This window comes from Solanum stenotomum, unplaced genomic scaffold (assembly GCF_019186545.1).
Source record: "Solanum stenotomum isolate F172 unplaced genomic scaffold, ASM1918654v1 scaffold6733, whole genome shotgun sequence".
Lineage (NCBI taxonomy): Eukaryota > Viridiplantae > Streptophyta > Magnoliopsida > Solanales > Solanaceae > Solanum > Solanum stenotomum.
Window position 1 is genome coordinate 955,819 of NW_026036338.1, and position 15,085 is coordinate 970,903.

Genomic DNA, 15,085 nt, shown 5'->3' on the forward strand with positions numbered 1-15,085 from the left:
ACGATTTCAATATTCAAATATTGAGTCACCTTTTTAGAAGTAATAATAATGCCTTTATATTATTGTTGTAGTTGTAGTATTAGAATCATGTTTTTGTTTAACTGGATGAACAATGCTCTTGAATATAGAGCTCAAGAAATTATTCTTTTCCATCTATTTGTATTAGATTCATAATTTAGTTTGACAAAGAAGAAAAGCATTCTTTTCTATTTTCTATTCTATATGGGCTATGCCTACGCAGACCTCTTTCGAATCTTGAATATGCAAGTAAATTAGCGTAAGTGCAAGATTTTCTAACCATAGAGTTACAAATACTGTTTAAATTTTATTTTATAGCACACAGACAAAGAAAGTGGAATAATATATGTACCATTTTATTTGTAATATAAAAAAGTATTTTGGTTATAAATGAAATTTGCCAACATATGAATGCACTTGTAGGCGTTTCTTTTTTATTTTCACCAACCCAATTCTTTACTCCCTCACTGCTTTTAGTGCTTACCTGTTTATTCGACCAACAAACATAGAAGAGTAAATCAAAAGCCACAAACCCCTCTTGTCGAAAAAAAAGGATCAGGTAAATTCAATATTATATTTTATGAATTTCGGTTGCTTGGCTACTATAATATAATATTTTGAATTGATTTTGGATCTGGGGTTCGCAAAATTTTGGTTAAAAGTTGCTTATTTTTGTTTATATTATTGGGATGGCTATGGATGACAATTTTCATAAGCAAGGATTAGGGGTAAGATTTTCAGCGACTTTTTTTATTTTAATGGATACGTTCAGCTTGAAGCTTTGTCAAGTAAAAAAGACCTTGTAGCAAAATGATGATTTTCTGATTTTGTTTGTATAGGGAGGGAGGGTATCACATTTAAGCAATTTTCTTTTTGTGGATTCTATATTTAGTGCATTTGCTATCAGTTCCTGTCACTCTTTCTCTCCTTGTTTCATGTGGCCATTTTAGGTGCTTCTGTAGTAGGAAATATTATTTGAAATCATTAACATATGTTTCTGCGCCTTCTTTGGCTGAGAAAATATGTTTTATGGTTCTATTTGTTATTGGCATAAATGTATATTATTAACTTCAGTTTTTTAGATGTCTTAGAGCAAGAATGCTGCATATATAACCTTGAAGTGAAGATCATTCAACTTCATCTTTGATGATATCAAGTTAGCATTCAATTTCATCATTGATTATAACAGGTTTTGGTTTTGGTATGAAGAGTTTCAAAGTAATTTAAAGAGATGGTATGCAGTTTCCCTGTGGAAATATCTTGGAATCAATTGGTTTATGTGTTAAGGCATGCATGCTATGATTAAATTGCATTAGTAATGATCTACTCTTATGTTTGACTTACTTCACAGACACATGCACCTCCTGGTTATTTTGTACGCTTGGAGAACGCAATGGCTAAAGACGATCTTTATTTGAGTAAGAGAGTAAGGATGAGAAGGTGGTTCTGTTGCACCTGCAAAGTAGAGGAGTCTGATCCATCACATGAAAACGAGCTCCACAAAAGCCCTAAGAACAATGCTGATGGTATGTTGATCTTTTCTGTGCTTAAGCTACAATAGATGAAATGGAAGTTTATCTCCGTTTCTTGTCTATAATGGGTCTTTTGACTTAGGGATGGCAATGGGGCGGGGAGGATGCGGGGTGGGGCGGGTTTAAGGCTATGTGGGTGGGGTGGGTTTAAGGTTGTGCAGGGCGGGTAGGATGTGGGGCAGGTTGATTTTTTTAAAAACTAATGCGGGGCGGAGCAGATTGCGGGTATATGTGATTTTATGTGGGTTTAAACTTAATTTTAATTTTTTACATGTTATAAGAGTGATAGAACATTATTTATTAAGATAATTTCTTTAAAGCTACTAAAATATTCAAGATAGTAAATGAAAATGGTTCAATAAAAAATAATTCAATTTCTTACATGTTTCCTAATTGACCTCTAAAAAATAAAGTTTTAAGTCACTATCCTATTAAATTAATACAACTTAATGAAAAGATGAATTTATTTTTATGAATTTTAATTTTAGTATCAAACTTAACTAGCAAAAGAAAATATTAAAAAAAATTATGCGGGGAGGGTTCATGTAGAGCGGGTCTATGTGGGGCGGGGTGGGTTGAGAATGAAAAAAAATGTTATGCGGGGCGGGATGGATTAAAAATTTTGCAGGTTGAGCTCAACCCGCCCCGCCCCCTCCCAGCATCGTCCCATTGCCATCCCTATTTTGACTCATTAGTCCCATTTGATATTGCTAATAGTTGTAATCTTAAGTTAACTATCTACCTTTCGGGGACCGACTGGAGGACAAATTTGTAATTCTTTGGATATTGCTAATTCAATCATCAGTCCTATGATTATCCCATGTCGTCGTTCTCTGACCAATGTTTTTGGAAGTACTAAAAGCTGCTATTGACTGAGAGGTGATTTCCTCTGTGGTGATTCCTGCTTGGTGGTCAGTCTCTTTATGTATCCAATCTTGTGATATGAGTTCTTTCCGAGCCATTATGTGTTGTAATGGGAGAAGTGGGAGAATAAGTTTTCATTTTTTTATGAGTAAAGGTATAAATATAAATTCAATACCAAGCTGGTACAGAGACAAAGTACAACAAAGCTAGACAGGAATCCTTTTAAAGTTGTAAGATGGTGAAGCTTGTGACAGAAAGTTTAACAAATCTTCATCTTTTAGTTTCCAAGATATCACCCAATGGTGATGCTTGTGATGGAAAGTTCGAGAACAAAAAAAATGACAGTGTGGAGAAGATAGAAGCTTCTAGTCATTGAAATTGAGGACGAAGATGAAAAAGACATTAATTATGGTGTTTCTGATATTGAGACTACTAAGGCTTATAAATGAGAGCTTCACGCATGCGAGTGTTCTCCTTAGTCCTACACATTGAGCTTTCGAAAAGGGTGCTTGTGGGAGCAACTCAACAAGATGTGGGTTCAGTTCCCTATATGCATTATCCTAATAGATACCCTCACCCTCTTTCATTTCCGCTTAAGCTTCCTTGGTTTGTGGGATTAATTGATTGGATATTGAGACTCATAATAGTTCCTAGTAACAACTTCTATTAAATACGATACCACATTCGATTTGATTGAACTCATGGATCCAATAGCCAAGGAAAGCCAGTCCACTAACGCTTATAAATGAGAATTAGGAGTGATCTCAAACAATGATGGATAAAGTTGTCATGCAAGGTTATTTAAAGGGTTAATGCAACGATTGGGTGTTTGGGCTATTTCAGCTTCCCACTTATTGTTTGCCGATGATACTTTAGTTTGTTGTGATGGAGATATGAACCAATTTATCATTTAGGCTAAGTGCTTACTTGGTACAAGCCTCAAAATTAACCCAAGTGTGAGATATTTCTAGTCGGGCAAGTGGTTGACATTGGGGTTCTCGCTCAAGTTTTAAACTGCAAGGTGGGATCTTCCTACTAACCTATCTTGAACTTTCGCTAGGGGCTTCGAGCAAGGATGTTTAGGTATGGAATGGTTCTTCTAAGGGTTGAGAAGAGAATAGAGATTAACAGGGTGGCAAAAAAGATACTTGACCAAAGAAGGGAAAGAGGTGCTTATCAAGAGCACCTTATCGAGTATTCCCACTTCCTTCATGTCTTTATTTTATGCTTTAACTTCGGTCACAAGAAAATTGCTGAGGTTTCAAAGAAATTGTCTTTGGGATGGGGTGGATGAAGCAAAGAAATTTCATTTGGTGCAGCGGAAGACTGGCTCATCTCCTAAAAATGGGGAGGTTTCAGAATTAAAGATTTGATGCTTTTTAACAAAGTTTTATTAGGCAAATAGATTTGTCATTTCAGGATGGAGGTAAACGCCTTTTGGAGAGGGGTGGTAGTTGATAAATATGGGGTAATGGAAGGGATATGGTGAACTAGAGATGTAATTATGCCTTTTGGGTGTGGTTTGTGGAGGAATATAATGAAAGGATGGGATAATTTCAATGTAAATATCTCATTTAAGGTTGGAAATTGTAGGATAGTTAATTTTGGGGGACATAGGTTGTGTGGGGATAGCATACTAAAAAATTATTTTCAGACTTTGTATAAAATGTCACATCAAGGAGATTTGATGGGCCAACAAATTAGGGAGACACATGGTGGAGAGATTCTTTGGAATTTGAGATTTAGATGGCATTTCCACGATTGGGAGGTAACCAAACTACAAAGGTTGATTGCGCTCCTTCACAAGCAAGTCATTCAAATGGATAAACCTAATGCTCTGTCGTGGGGTTTGGGAAATAATGGAGCTTTATCTGTTAAATAATTTTGTGAGAAACTTCTAATCAGGAATGAGGGTGTGTTTGTGATGCAATTTGGATAGCGCAGGTGTTGCGGAAGAGGTGCTTTTTCTCTTGGCTAGCAACTAGATAATATTAGAAAGCGGAAGGTTGTTTGTGCCAGCTAGTGTTAGTGGATCATCTTCTCATTCATTGTCTTTACCATGAGATTATGGTGGGACATGCTTCGGTGGTTCGGAGTTTCTTGGATAATGTGATTAACTATGAAAGATTTGTTGTTTTGTTTGGGATGTGGGAAAAGAAGGAGAAGACATCGGGCACTGAACTTGGTCCCTCTTGCATTGATGTGGGTTATTTGGAAAGAGAGAAATAAGAGAACTTTTGAGGGGGTACAATCAAGTTTTTCTCAGGTGAGGAATAGCCTCTGGTCATTTATTTTCTTTTGGTGCACCCATAAAGTTCCTTGCTGTATAGAAGAATGGGTGGACTTTGTAGAGAATCAGATTTTGTAGATTCTTTACCTTTTGGTTTATACCTTGTATACGGCCAACTTAGCCATGTTTATGAATGAAACTACCTTGGACAAGTGTGAACTTGGTTCCAGGTGGTGTCAGGGATTAAAATTAACCTTAGAAAAAAAAATCCAAGATCATACATGCTGGCTCTGTGGATAGAAAAAATTCTGAGATCATACATGTTGGCGCCGCGGATAACATTGATATGCTTGCTCAAGTTTTGCAATGTAGGGTAGAGGTTTTTCCTACTATCTACCTTGGATTACCTCTAGGCGTGGCGAGCAAGGATATTGGTGCCTGAAATCTAGTCATTCATTATGTAGAGAAGAGGTTAGTAGGTAGGGTAGAACAAGGGTTAGCAGAAAAGATACTTGTCCAAAGGAGGCAAGGAAGTGTTTATTAAGAGCACTTTATCGAGTATCCCTACATATTGAATGTCCTCGTTCTACGCTCCCACTATTGTTATACTGAAATTGGAAAGGTTGCCAAGAAATTTTCTTTGGGATGCGGCATATGGGACAATGAAGTCTCGCTTAATCCAATAGGACACCATGAAATCTCCTAAACAGTGGGTAGGTCTTGGGGTTGAGGATTTGAAGGTATTTAACATAACACTTTTGGGTAAATGGTTGTGGAGATTTGGGGTGGAGGGAGAAGTTTATGGAGAGGGGTGATAGCGGATGAATATGGAGAAATGAAAGGGGAGTGAGAACAAATAGGATCATTTTTTCCTTTTGGGTGTGGTGTGTGGAGGAACATTATGAAGGGATGGGAAGCTTTTAATGATAACATTGATTTTAAGGTTGGGGATGGGAGTAAAGTTAGTTTTGGGGGGAAAAAGTGATGTGGAGGTTTGGTGATTAAGGATGAATTCCCAAGTTTGTATAGGGTTTCTTGCTAAAGGGATTTTTCTGTTCAACAAGTTAAGGGGATACAAAGGGATGGAACTTTTGGGAATTTGAGGTTCAGAAAGAATTTCTAAAACTGGGAGGTGACCGAGCTTTAGAGACTGCTAGTTTTACTTCAAAAGCAATGCAAACCAAATCTTGCTTAGAGTTGGGAGTTTGGGAATAACTAAGTGTTCTCAGACAAGTCCTTTTCTGAGAAGCTCATGGGTAGGGCAGAAGAGAGTTTGCCATATGTTTTGTTTTTGATACATCAGGTGTCGAGGAAAGTGTGTTTCTTCACGTGGTTAGCTACTAGAGGGGTGATCTTGATGACGGAGAATCTTAAAAAATAAAAGGTTGTCTTCTTGAACTGGTGTTTCCTTTGCAAGAAGGTAGGTGAGGACATGGATCATATTCTATTACATTGCAAATTAGCCACAAGGTTATGTGGGATATCTTTGTATGGTTTGGCATTTCTTGGGTAATGCCAAGATCCGGTGAAGGAGTTGATGTACAGTTGGAGGAGCGGAGCTAGATGAAGAAGGCATAAGGTGTGGAATGTAACTCCTCTAGCCCTAATATAGCCTTATAGGTCATTTGCAAAGAGAGAAATATGAGAGCTTCTGAATCAATAGAGATGAGCTTTTCTCAATTGAGAAGTATTCTTCAATCCCTTATTTTCTTTTGGGTGCAATGTAGTTTCTGGTTGTATAGATGATTGGATCTCTTTTGGAGAGAACAATATTTTGAAGGTCTTCTCCTTTTTTGGTGTACTCTTGTATACGACTAAGTTGACCTTGTTTTTATCAATGAAATCTTTTACTTGATAAAAAAACAGAATGTCTGACCAATAAAAAAAGGGGGATGTTATATGTCTTCCAGTTGAATTCGTTGAGCACATATTGAATGTCAAGGAAATTTTCTTGCATTTTGGTAGTCTGATAAGGATATGAAATGAGCTTGACAAAGTGTTCTCTGGTAAGAGGGTGTTTGGATTGACTTTTTAAAAGTAACTTATAAGCTAAAAGCCATAAGTTAGGAATACCCAACTTTGGCTTTTAGCTTATTTTTATACTTTTTTGGTCTAAAAGTAAGTGCTTAAAAATATTTTTGGTCTTCTCCAAACACCGGAAAAAATAGAAAAGGAGCTTGAAAGCTAAAAACACTTCCGACAAGCCAATCCAAACACTCTTTTAGTCCATCTATGCGAAGCTCTTGGTTAGAGCGGAGGAGAGTTATCCATATGTTTCAGTCTAGATACCTCAGGTGCCGAGGAAGGTGTGTTTCTTCCTATGGTTAGCTACTAGAGGAGTGATTTTGATGGCGTATACTCTTAGAAAATGAATGGTTGTCTGGTTGAGCTGGTGTTTCCTTTGCAAAGAGGCGGGTGAGGATGTGTATCATATTTTGTAACACTGTGATTTAGCCACAACGTTATGGGGGGACATATTCAGATGATTTGGTGTTTCTAGGGTAATGCCGAAGTCTGTGAAGGAGTTGATGTTCAACTGGAAGAGTGGAGCTAAAAGACGAAGGCACAAGGCGTGAAATGTTACTCCTCTTGCTCTAATGTGTATCATTTGGAAGAGAGACATAAGAGAGCTTTTGAAAGGGTGGAGATGAGCTTTCCTCAATTGGGAAGTGGTCTTTGATCCCTTATTTTCTTGTATAGAGGATTGGGTGTGTCTTTTGGAGAGAACCAAATTTTGTAGGTTTCTCCTTTTTGTTAATACCTATTGTATACGACCATGTTGGCGTTGCTAGTATCAATAAAATCTTCTACTTGATCAAAAAAGAACAAAATGAAATGTCAAATGAGCTTCCCTACTTGTTTGGGACTGAGGCGTAGTTGTTGTTGTATACTTGTGCGATGAGTCCTACTGTTATAATTGGCCAGGTTATAGGTTATAATCCTTTCCCTTGATATGCACATCAGGATATCAGAAAGGGACAAAAGCATCAGTTCCTGCCAAGGCTGAAGTGCAAAAAGCAATACCAACTATAGAGGTCCCTGCATTGTCTTTGGATGAATTGAAAGAGGAAACTGACAATTTTGGATCAAAAGCATTAATTGGTGAAGGATCTTATGGAAGAGTATACTATGCTAATCTAAACAATGGCAAACCCGTGGCTGTGAAAAAGCTTGATGTTTCATCTGAGCCTGAGACTAATGTTGACTTCCTGAGCCAGGTAACCATATTGTCTTAATGTAATTTTTCCTTGCTGCTTCCATGTCTTATTATACAGAAACCCCACTGATCTTTATTTTCTTTTTCCTCTTAAGGTCTCTATGGTTTCAAGATTGAAGCATGAAAATCTGGTGGAGTTGCTTGGTTACTGTGTGGAAGGGAACCTTCGTGTATTGGCGTATGAGTTCGCAACAATGGGTTCCTTGCATGATATTCTGCATGGTATCAGAATATTTCATTTGAGTGAGATAGAAAATTATTGGATTAATGAGAAGGTAATTCATATGATATATATGCTTTGTGGATTGTATGTACACTTGCAGGCAGGAAAGGAGTACAAGGGGCACAACCTGGACCCACTCTTGATTGGATGCAGCGGGTAAAAATTGCTGTTGATGCTGCAAGGGGCCTTGAGTATTTGCATGAGAAGGTCCAGCCTCCAAGAATACACAGGGATATTAGATCAAGCAATGTCCTTCTCTTTGAAGACTACAAAGCAAAAATTGCTGATTTTAATCTGTCAAATCAGTCTCCTGACATGGCTGCTCGTCTTCATTCTACACGAGTTTTGGGAACATTTGGTTATCATGCACCAGAGTAATGTCTTGCACCTTACTCTTTGACTAATTTTTATTTATCGAATTTGTCCTCTGTCTTCTTACACGTCAGTACATATGTAGTTTAGTCTAATGTTTTTGGTATTTTTGAATAATTCTAATCTCATTGCTTCTTGCAACATGCTACTGAATTTTATATTCTTTTTAGGTATCTAGATTAAGTTTCTTTCCAGATAGGCATATCCTGGACCAAAAAAGTCCAATTTAAATGCAAAAATGGGAAAACAAACTAGAAGAAAAGAGTGTGATCTGTAGGAATGGTGAAACACTATGGCAAAGATTATATGTTTTGTATCTTTAGCTAAGCATTTGAAACTGTAGTTCTGTAGGACAAACCATAAGACGTCAGATTGCTTTTGATATACATCCTATATATGCACATAGACTCACACACACACATTATGTGGGAGGTCTTGGCGTCATGGTGTATTTGTTAGAAATTATAGATTCAATTTACATCTGCCAAAAGTTTTCATGAATAAGGGTATGGTGTGTAGGAGTGGTCATGCTACCATCTATATCTCTCATTTAAAATAATTAAAAGACTCATTATGGTGTTATTCTCCAAGCTGTCTTCTTTCACTCTCTATCTTTGTTCTTGACAATAAGGAGAAAACTACTACATGTACTTAGTTATGTAGTGGTGTATACTAATATGAGTAAAACATATCCCAACTTCTTGGTATCACCTATATAGATCTGTTTTTAATTTTTTTTTATCAATCCCTATCTTTTGCCAAATTTACATGGATTCCGAGAGACTGTAGGTCTTTTGAGACAACTTCCTATACACCATGGCATTTGGAGGTCAATGTGGGACATGAGCAAACCATTTAAAGCGACCTTCTCACATTTTTTTATCCTAAATATATGTGCTACTTGCACCTTCTTGATAATGTGATCTATTTTTAAATCTTATCTTCTTTTGTATAACTGCATATCCATCTTAGTATCTCGACGACACTCATCTTGTGGATGTGTTGGGTTATAGTAGGCGAAAATTCATTTCCATCGCTGGGAAAAGCCATTTGATGCACATCGACTAGCTTTCCTATCACTGCTTTCATCCTTTCTGTTAAGAGTTTGGACATTATCTTATAGACCCCTTCAATGAGACTAATGGGTCTAAAATATTTTAACTCTCCAACACCATTCTTCTTGGGAATTAGGGACTTAAAAAGTGTTTTTTTTTCAATTTCCCAAAAATTCTCGTCTTTCACAAGCTAAAATTCGACTTATTTATCTTCGGGCTTTTTGGAACATAACTTGCCTTTCACTAGCACAAAACTTTTGCTTGGCTCCAATAGACCTCTATGGTTAGTCTTCGTAAGGTGAAGGAAACCCTTTTTTTAATCAGTTAAAGTATTTCATTGATAATATCAAGTTACCATTCTAAAAAAAAAAAGTATTTCATTGATAATATCAAGGCCAACTTGGCCATATACAACTTAGCTCGTTTTTGTTTGCCTAGATGATGGATGAATTGATGCGACATATTCAAGGTGAGGTGTCATGGTGTATGTTATTTGCAGATGACATGATATTGATTGATGAGACTCGCAACAAAGTTAACGTTAGGTAGGAGGTGTGGAGACAAACTTTGGAGTCTAAAGGTTTCAAGTTGAGTAGGACTAAAACAAAATATTTGAGTGCCAATTTAGTGATGCTACGTATGAGGTAGGCGTAAGAGAGAGTTTTAAGTACCTTGGGTCTTTTATCTAAGGAAATGAGGAGATCGGTGATGATGTCACACATCATATTGGTGCAACATGGATGACATGGAGACTTGTGTGATAAAAAGGAACCACCAAACTTAAAGTAAGGTTTATAGAGTGGTGGTTAGACAGAGTGTTGTATGGGGTGGAGTGTTGGCTAGTCAACCTTGTGTTCAGAAGATGCAAGTTGCTGAAATGAGGATGCTAAGATAGATGTGTTGGTACATTAGGGGCGGGCTCAATATTGTTGGACTCTACTTCTCTCCCTGAGCTTGCTCCGCTCTATGCCCAAGATAAGTTTAGGAATAAGGATATTTGGGACAAGGCGGAAGTGACCTCCAAGGTGGTCATTAAGGGAAGAGAGATTGAGATGGTTTGGGCATGTGAAGAGGTTATGTGCAAATGCCCCATTGAGGAGGTGTGAGAGATTGGTTATAGTGGGTGTGAGAGATTGGATATAGTTATGAGGAGAGGAAGAAGTAGACCGAAAAAGTATTGGAGAGACATGATTAGATAGAATATGACACAATTGTAGTTTACTGAGGACATGACCTTAAATAAGAGGATATGGAGGTTGCGAATTTGGGTAGAAGTTTAGTAGGTGGTGGAACGTTGTCTTCTTTTTCGATTAGGCATGGTGGCAAAGTTATCCAAAGTGAAAAGCGCAAAAGAAAAGCTCTAAGGTTTATTGGGGCTTTAAGCGCAAATAAAATGTGTGCTTTAATAAGAAAAGATGCAAATGGAGAAAACAATACAAATATATATGTCTAGTCCTAGTCTAATAATTATATGTACAAATAACAAATATATGGACAACAAGATTGATTTTTCTTGATGAAAAACTGAAAGTTCAATTTTTTAGTGTTGCCCCTCTAGGAAACACTCATTGACAAGAAAAAGTATGTCTTAAAGCCTTGATGACGACACTAAACCGCACATTAAGCGAGGTGAAGCGCTCAACATGTTTTGTGTCTAGAGTGCCTTTGACAACCACTGGGTAGTAGTCTAGAGCATTGTGTTTGTTGTAGCATTGACTTAATTCATGTAGTTTCTTGCTTTTGTTATCTGTTACCATTTGTTGTTTATTGTGTTTCGGTGATCGCACAATTTTGTTTATGTTACTGTTCCTTTCCTTAATGTTCTGCACTGTTTTTAAATTAGTTGTCATATTTTCTTCACTGTCGTTTTTCCTTGTCATTACTACTTTGATTCGCTACACTTGAGCCGAGATCCTTCAAAAACAACCTCTTCACCTTCATGAGGTAGACCCCACATGGGATTTCAAGGGGTAAGTTATTGTTGTTGCTGTTAGATGTTTGGACATGAATTAGTTAATATTTGAAAAAAAATATTTTTGAAGTTGAAAAAGAGTATTTGAAAGTTGAAGTTGTGTATGAACATGAAACATAGTGGAGGTTTTGTGAGTGGAATCTTGAAAACTCCTAAAACCTGCTTTTCAAACTTCCAATTTTGTATTTCAAAGAATTAATGGTGAAAAAACATACCTAAACTATCACCTTTTTGCGAGTTTCATACTTTAACTATCCTTTGTTCCATTTACTTACCTAAACTATCACTCCTTTTGTATTAAAATACACCTCAATGCTTAGTTGGCCTACACGCGCCTTGTCAATTTGGAACAAATATTTGGTCAATTCAACAATCATTTTGTCAATGGATAGTCAAGGTATGAATCTCACGAAAAGGTGATAGTTTAGGTGTTTTTTTTTTACCATCAACTCTATTTCAAATTTGAAGTTGAAGTAACGAGTCAATTTGATAAACACACTTATTTAATGAAATAATCTCCAATTATTTTGAAATAGTACCTTTGGACAAACAGGTCATTATGGTTCAGAGAACTTGTTAGGTCACCTAAACAAAGGAAAATGAAGTGTTTAGGCACCATATTTAAGTAAGATCTAATGCAAATTCTTTGTAGTGATTGAACTTCAGCTCCCAAAATGATTGTTTTTGTTGTCCCCCATGGTGGATTTAGTAGATTTTGTAATCCACGAGCCCAATAATAGACCTTACGCGATTAGATTATGCAAAAGATTTGTTATGCCCTTACCAAAATGCTACTAAATTTGGACCTGGGCTCTTTGGTCAAGTGGTAAGAGTGCAACACGTGATGTGTGTGTTAGATGCATCAACGGTTTGATCAGTGTGCCATTAATCATTGGAGATTTCTCGTTATAAAAAAATGCTACTAAACCTTACTGAGATTTGTGGTGGGATGTTCGGATATGCTTTTTGTGCAAATACCCATAAGCATAAAGAATCTTTAAGACACTTTTATTTCTTCCTCTTTCTATAGAAATACCATTTGTTAGGTTCTGTTCTATGAAATTGCCTGAATTTTGAAGTTTTTAGGAGGTTTGCTTCATAACAATAGTTGTTTACTAAGGTATCTAAAGGTTTGGTACAAAGCTTAATGACTGATATGAGATTTTAATTTGTTGCGCTTTGTGTCATATCCTATTTTAATCAAGTCTATGTTACATTGTTTCTGCTGTTTATTAGTGGCAAAATTCTTCAGACTCTGTTGTTTTGAGGAGCTTTATCTCAACCCAACTCTCTAAAAAATGTTTACAGATATGCAATGACAGGACAATTGACACAAAAGAGTGATGTGTATAGCTTTGGGGTGGTTCTTCTTGAACTTTTGACAGGAAGAAAACCTGTAGATCATACAATGCCTCGTGGACAACAGAGCTTGGTTACTTGGGTGAGCATTGCATTATGCGCGAAATGACTTATTTATTTCTTGTGTTTCTTCTCATTTTGTTCCCCTTCCTTCATTTGTTTTGGTAATGATTATTTTATATGCTTAATTATATCTTTGTAAAGCGTAGGCTACTCCGAGATTAAGTGAAGATAAGGTCAAGCAATGCATCGATCCAAAGATGAAAGAAGTTCCTGGAAAAGGAGTTGCTAAGGTTTCTGCCCTTCCCCTCTCTGACTTTATTTTTTTTTAATGGTAAAAACTTTCCCGTACCTTCAGTAAATAAGAGGTACTTAACAACCGCACCCACCCACAAAAAAAAAAAAAAAAAACACCCGAAAGATCATAAAAGTATCAACAAGTCTATTGGTAATTTATTTTTTCTCGTTTGCTTAATTCAGTTGGCAGCTGTTGCAGCACTGTGCGTACAATATGAGGCTGAGTTCCGTCCTAATATGAGTATTGTTGTCAAAGCTCTTCAACCACTGTTGAAGGCACCTGCTCCTGAGTCATAGGGGCTGTAGTTTCATTTACTCATTTTATATTCAATTTACTTCGATCACTCTTGTATTTCTTTTCACCTGGATTAAAGATCATTTCTTCATTTCTCCCCCTCTGTGTCTGGTTTGTTCAGTCTATGGCGTGTCATGTTATAGTATGGGAGTAGTTTAGCGGGTTACTGTAAAACTGGGTTTGGTTATTCTTTCTTTTTCTTTTTCTTTTTCTTCTTCTTTTCCTTGTGTGGTTTTTCCTCGTATCATTTTGTGTATCAAAATTTATTTTTATGGATTGAATGACGAATATGTATACTATGTCAAGGTACAGACTTGGTGTCCGTTTTCTATGTAAGCTGCATCGGCTATTGTTACCCGACAGTAGTAAAGTCATAGTATCCAAAAGAGCCGTGCAAAGTGGGGGTGCGGCAGCTAAACCGTTATCGAATCAAGAAGAGGTTGACTTGACCATACACTATATAGATTGTCCAAATGAGAAATCTGGACGCCCAATTTCCAAGTTAAGGTGCGCTATCTATTTTGAATTTTTATTGATTTTGTCAGTTTATATAGACATCATTTGTTTTTATGGTAATGAAAAATATTATATATTATAACGAAAGAAACCACAAGGGATGTAACTGGGACACCATTGAGTTACAAATAATGATACATACATTAGATACTAAAAGTCTACTAAACTAGTAGTGGTGATATTAGTGTCGAAGGCCACCTGCTGAGATGGGTACTACTGTTGATGAGCTTGAAAGCCCTCAATCCTTGCAGCGTGGCTGTAGAGACCAAACATAGGTGTAGTTTTCCTGCCCGGTCTTCCTCCAACACGTCCATCAGTTGACACGATGGGTTGAAAAAAAAGAGGTCGAAACACACGAAATTTTGAATTTATTTTTATGACCTGAAATTCTAAAAAAGTGATGTTGGTCTTGTAGAAGTAATAACTGTCATGAACAAAATTTGGGGTCAAAATCGGAAAATGAAATTTTCAGAACTGAGACACCCGAAAAGCTGAGATAAGTATGCCTTTTTGTTTAGTGACCCTAGTGCATAGGGATGACAATTGAGCGGGTGCGGGGAGGGGTGGGTTTTAAGCTATGTGGGGTGGGCCTACGTTTGCCCCTTCGGGATAATTTTTATTTTCCGTTTGGGGCCTCATTTGAACTCAAAAAGTTGTGTGATATGAGCGTCCAATAATTTTTTGGCCCAAAAATCTCTACTTCTCATTCTGGGCCTCGTTTGAACTTGAAAAATCCACGTTTGCCCCTTCGAACCAACACGCGTTATTAAGTAGGTCATCACTAACGCCAACAAGAATTTTCGATCAAAAAATCGCCAGGCGCACATATCACACAAAATTTATAGCTATAGTACACGAAAAATGGGAAAATCCCTATTTGTCGTTCGGAGCCTCATTTGAGCTTGAAAAGACATATGTTTACCCCTCTAAATCAACGTGTGCCATTTAATAGGTCGTCATGGATGTCCAAGAAAATTTCGGCAAAAAAATCAACGGGTGTACTTATCACACAAAATTCATGAACTAAAATACATGAAAATGGAAAAATTCGTATTTCATGTTCGTGCCTCGTTTAAACTCAAAAAACCTACATTTTTCCCCTTCAAATTACCCACACCATTAAATAGGTCGTCAC

The 15,085-nt window shown here is 36.9% G+C and overlaps 1 protein-coding gene across 4 annotated transcripts; it reads left to right on the forward strand.

Annotated features, from left to right (window-relative positions):
• Positions 1-431: 431 nt before the first annotated feature.
• Positions 432-14,219, forward strand: LOC125852951 (PTI1-like tyrosine-protein kinase 1). 4 transcript variants are annotated; one of them, XM_049532637.1, is made up of 9 exons: positions 453-577; positions 1,101-1,252; positions 1,370-1,544; positions 7,609-7,862; positions 7,957-8,083; positions 8,185-8,458; positions 12,792-12,924; positions 13,052-13,135; positions 13,323-14,219. In XM_049532637.1, the coding sequence occupies exons 2-9, from the start codon at positions 1,250-1,252 to the stop codon at positions 13,434-13,436; spliced, it is 1,164 nt and encodes a 387-aa protein (XP_049388594.1). In that variant the 5' UTR covers positions 453-577; positions 1,101-1,249; the 3' UTR covers positions 13,437-14,219. The 4 variants fall into 4 exon arrangements, 3 of the variants coding, with proteins under 3 accessions (XP_049388595.1, XP_049388594.1, XP_049388593.1); XM_049532638.1 differs by lacking the exon at positions 1,101-1,252 and having other exon boundaries at positions 432-577; positions 13,323-14,218; XR_007445088.1 differs by lacking the exons at positions 453-577; positions 1,101-1,252 and adding an exon at positions 623-746 and having other exon boundaries at positions 13,047-13,135; positions 13,323-13,642.
• The last annotated feature ends 866 nt before the right edge of the window (positions 14,220-15,085 follow it).

Bases quoted from the DNA above. Each gene is read 5' to 3' on its own strand.
- LOC125852951 (XM_049532636.1), top strand. From the start codon at position 708: ATGGCTATGGATGACAATTTTCATAAGCAAGGATTAGGG. The intron at 1,545-7,608 runs GTATGTTGATCT...TATGCACATCAG, and splicing joins CCCTAAGAACAATGCTGATG to GATATCAGAAAGGGACAAAA. The intron at 7,863-7,956 runs GTAACCATATTG...TTTCCTCTTAAG, and splicing joins ATGTTGACTTCCTGAGCCAG to GTCTCTATGGTTTCAAGATT.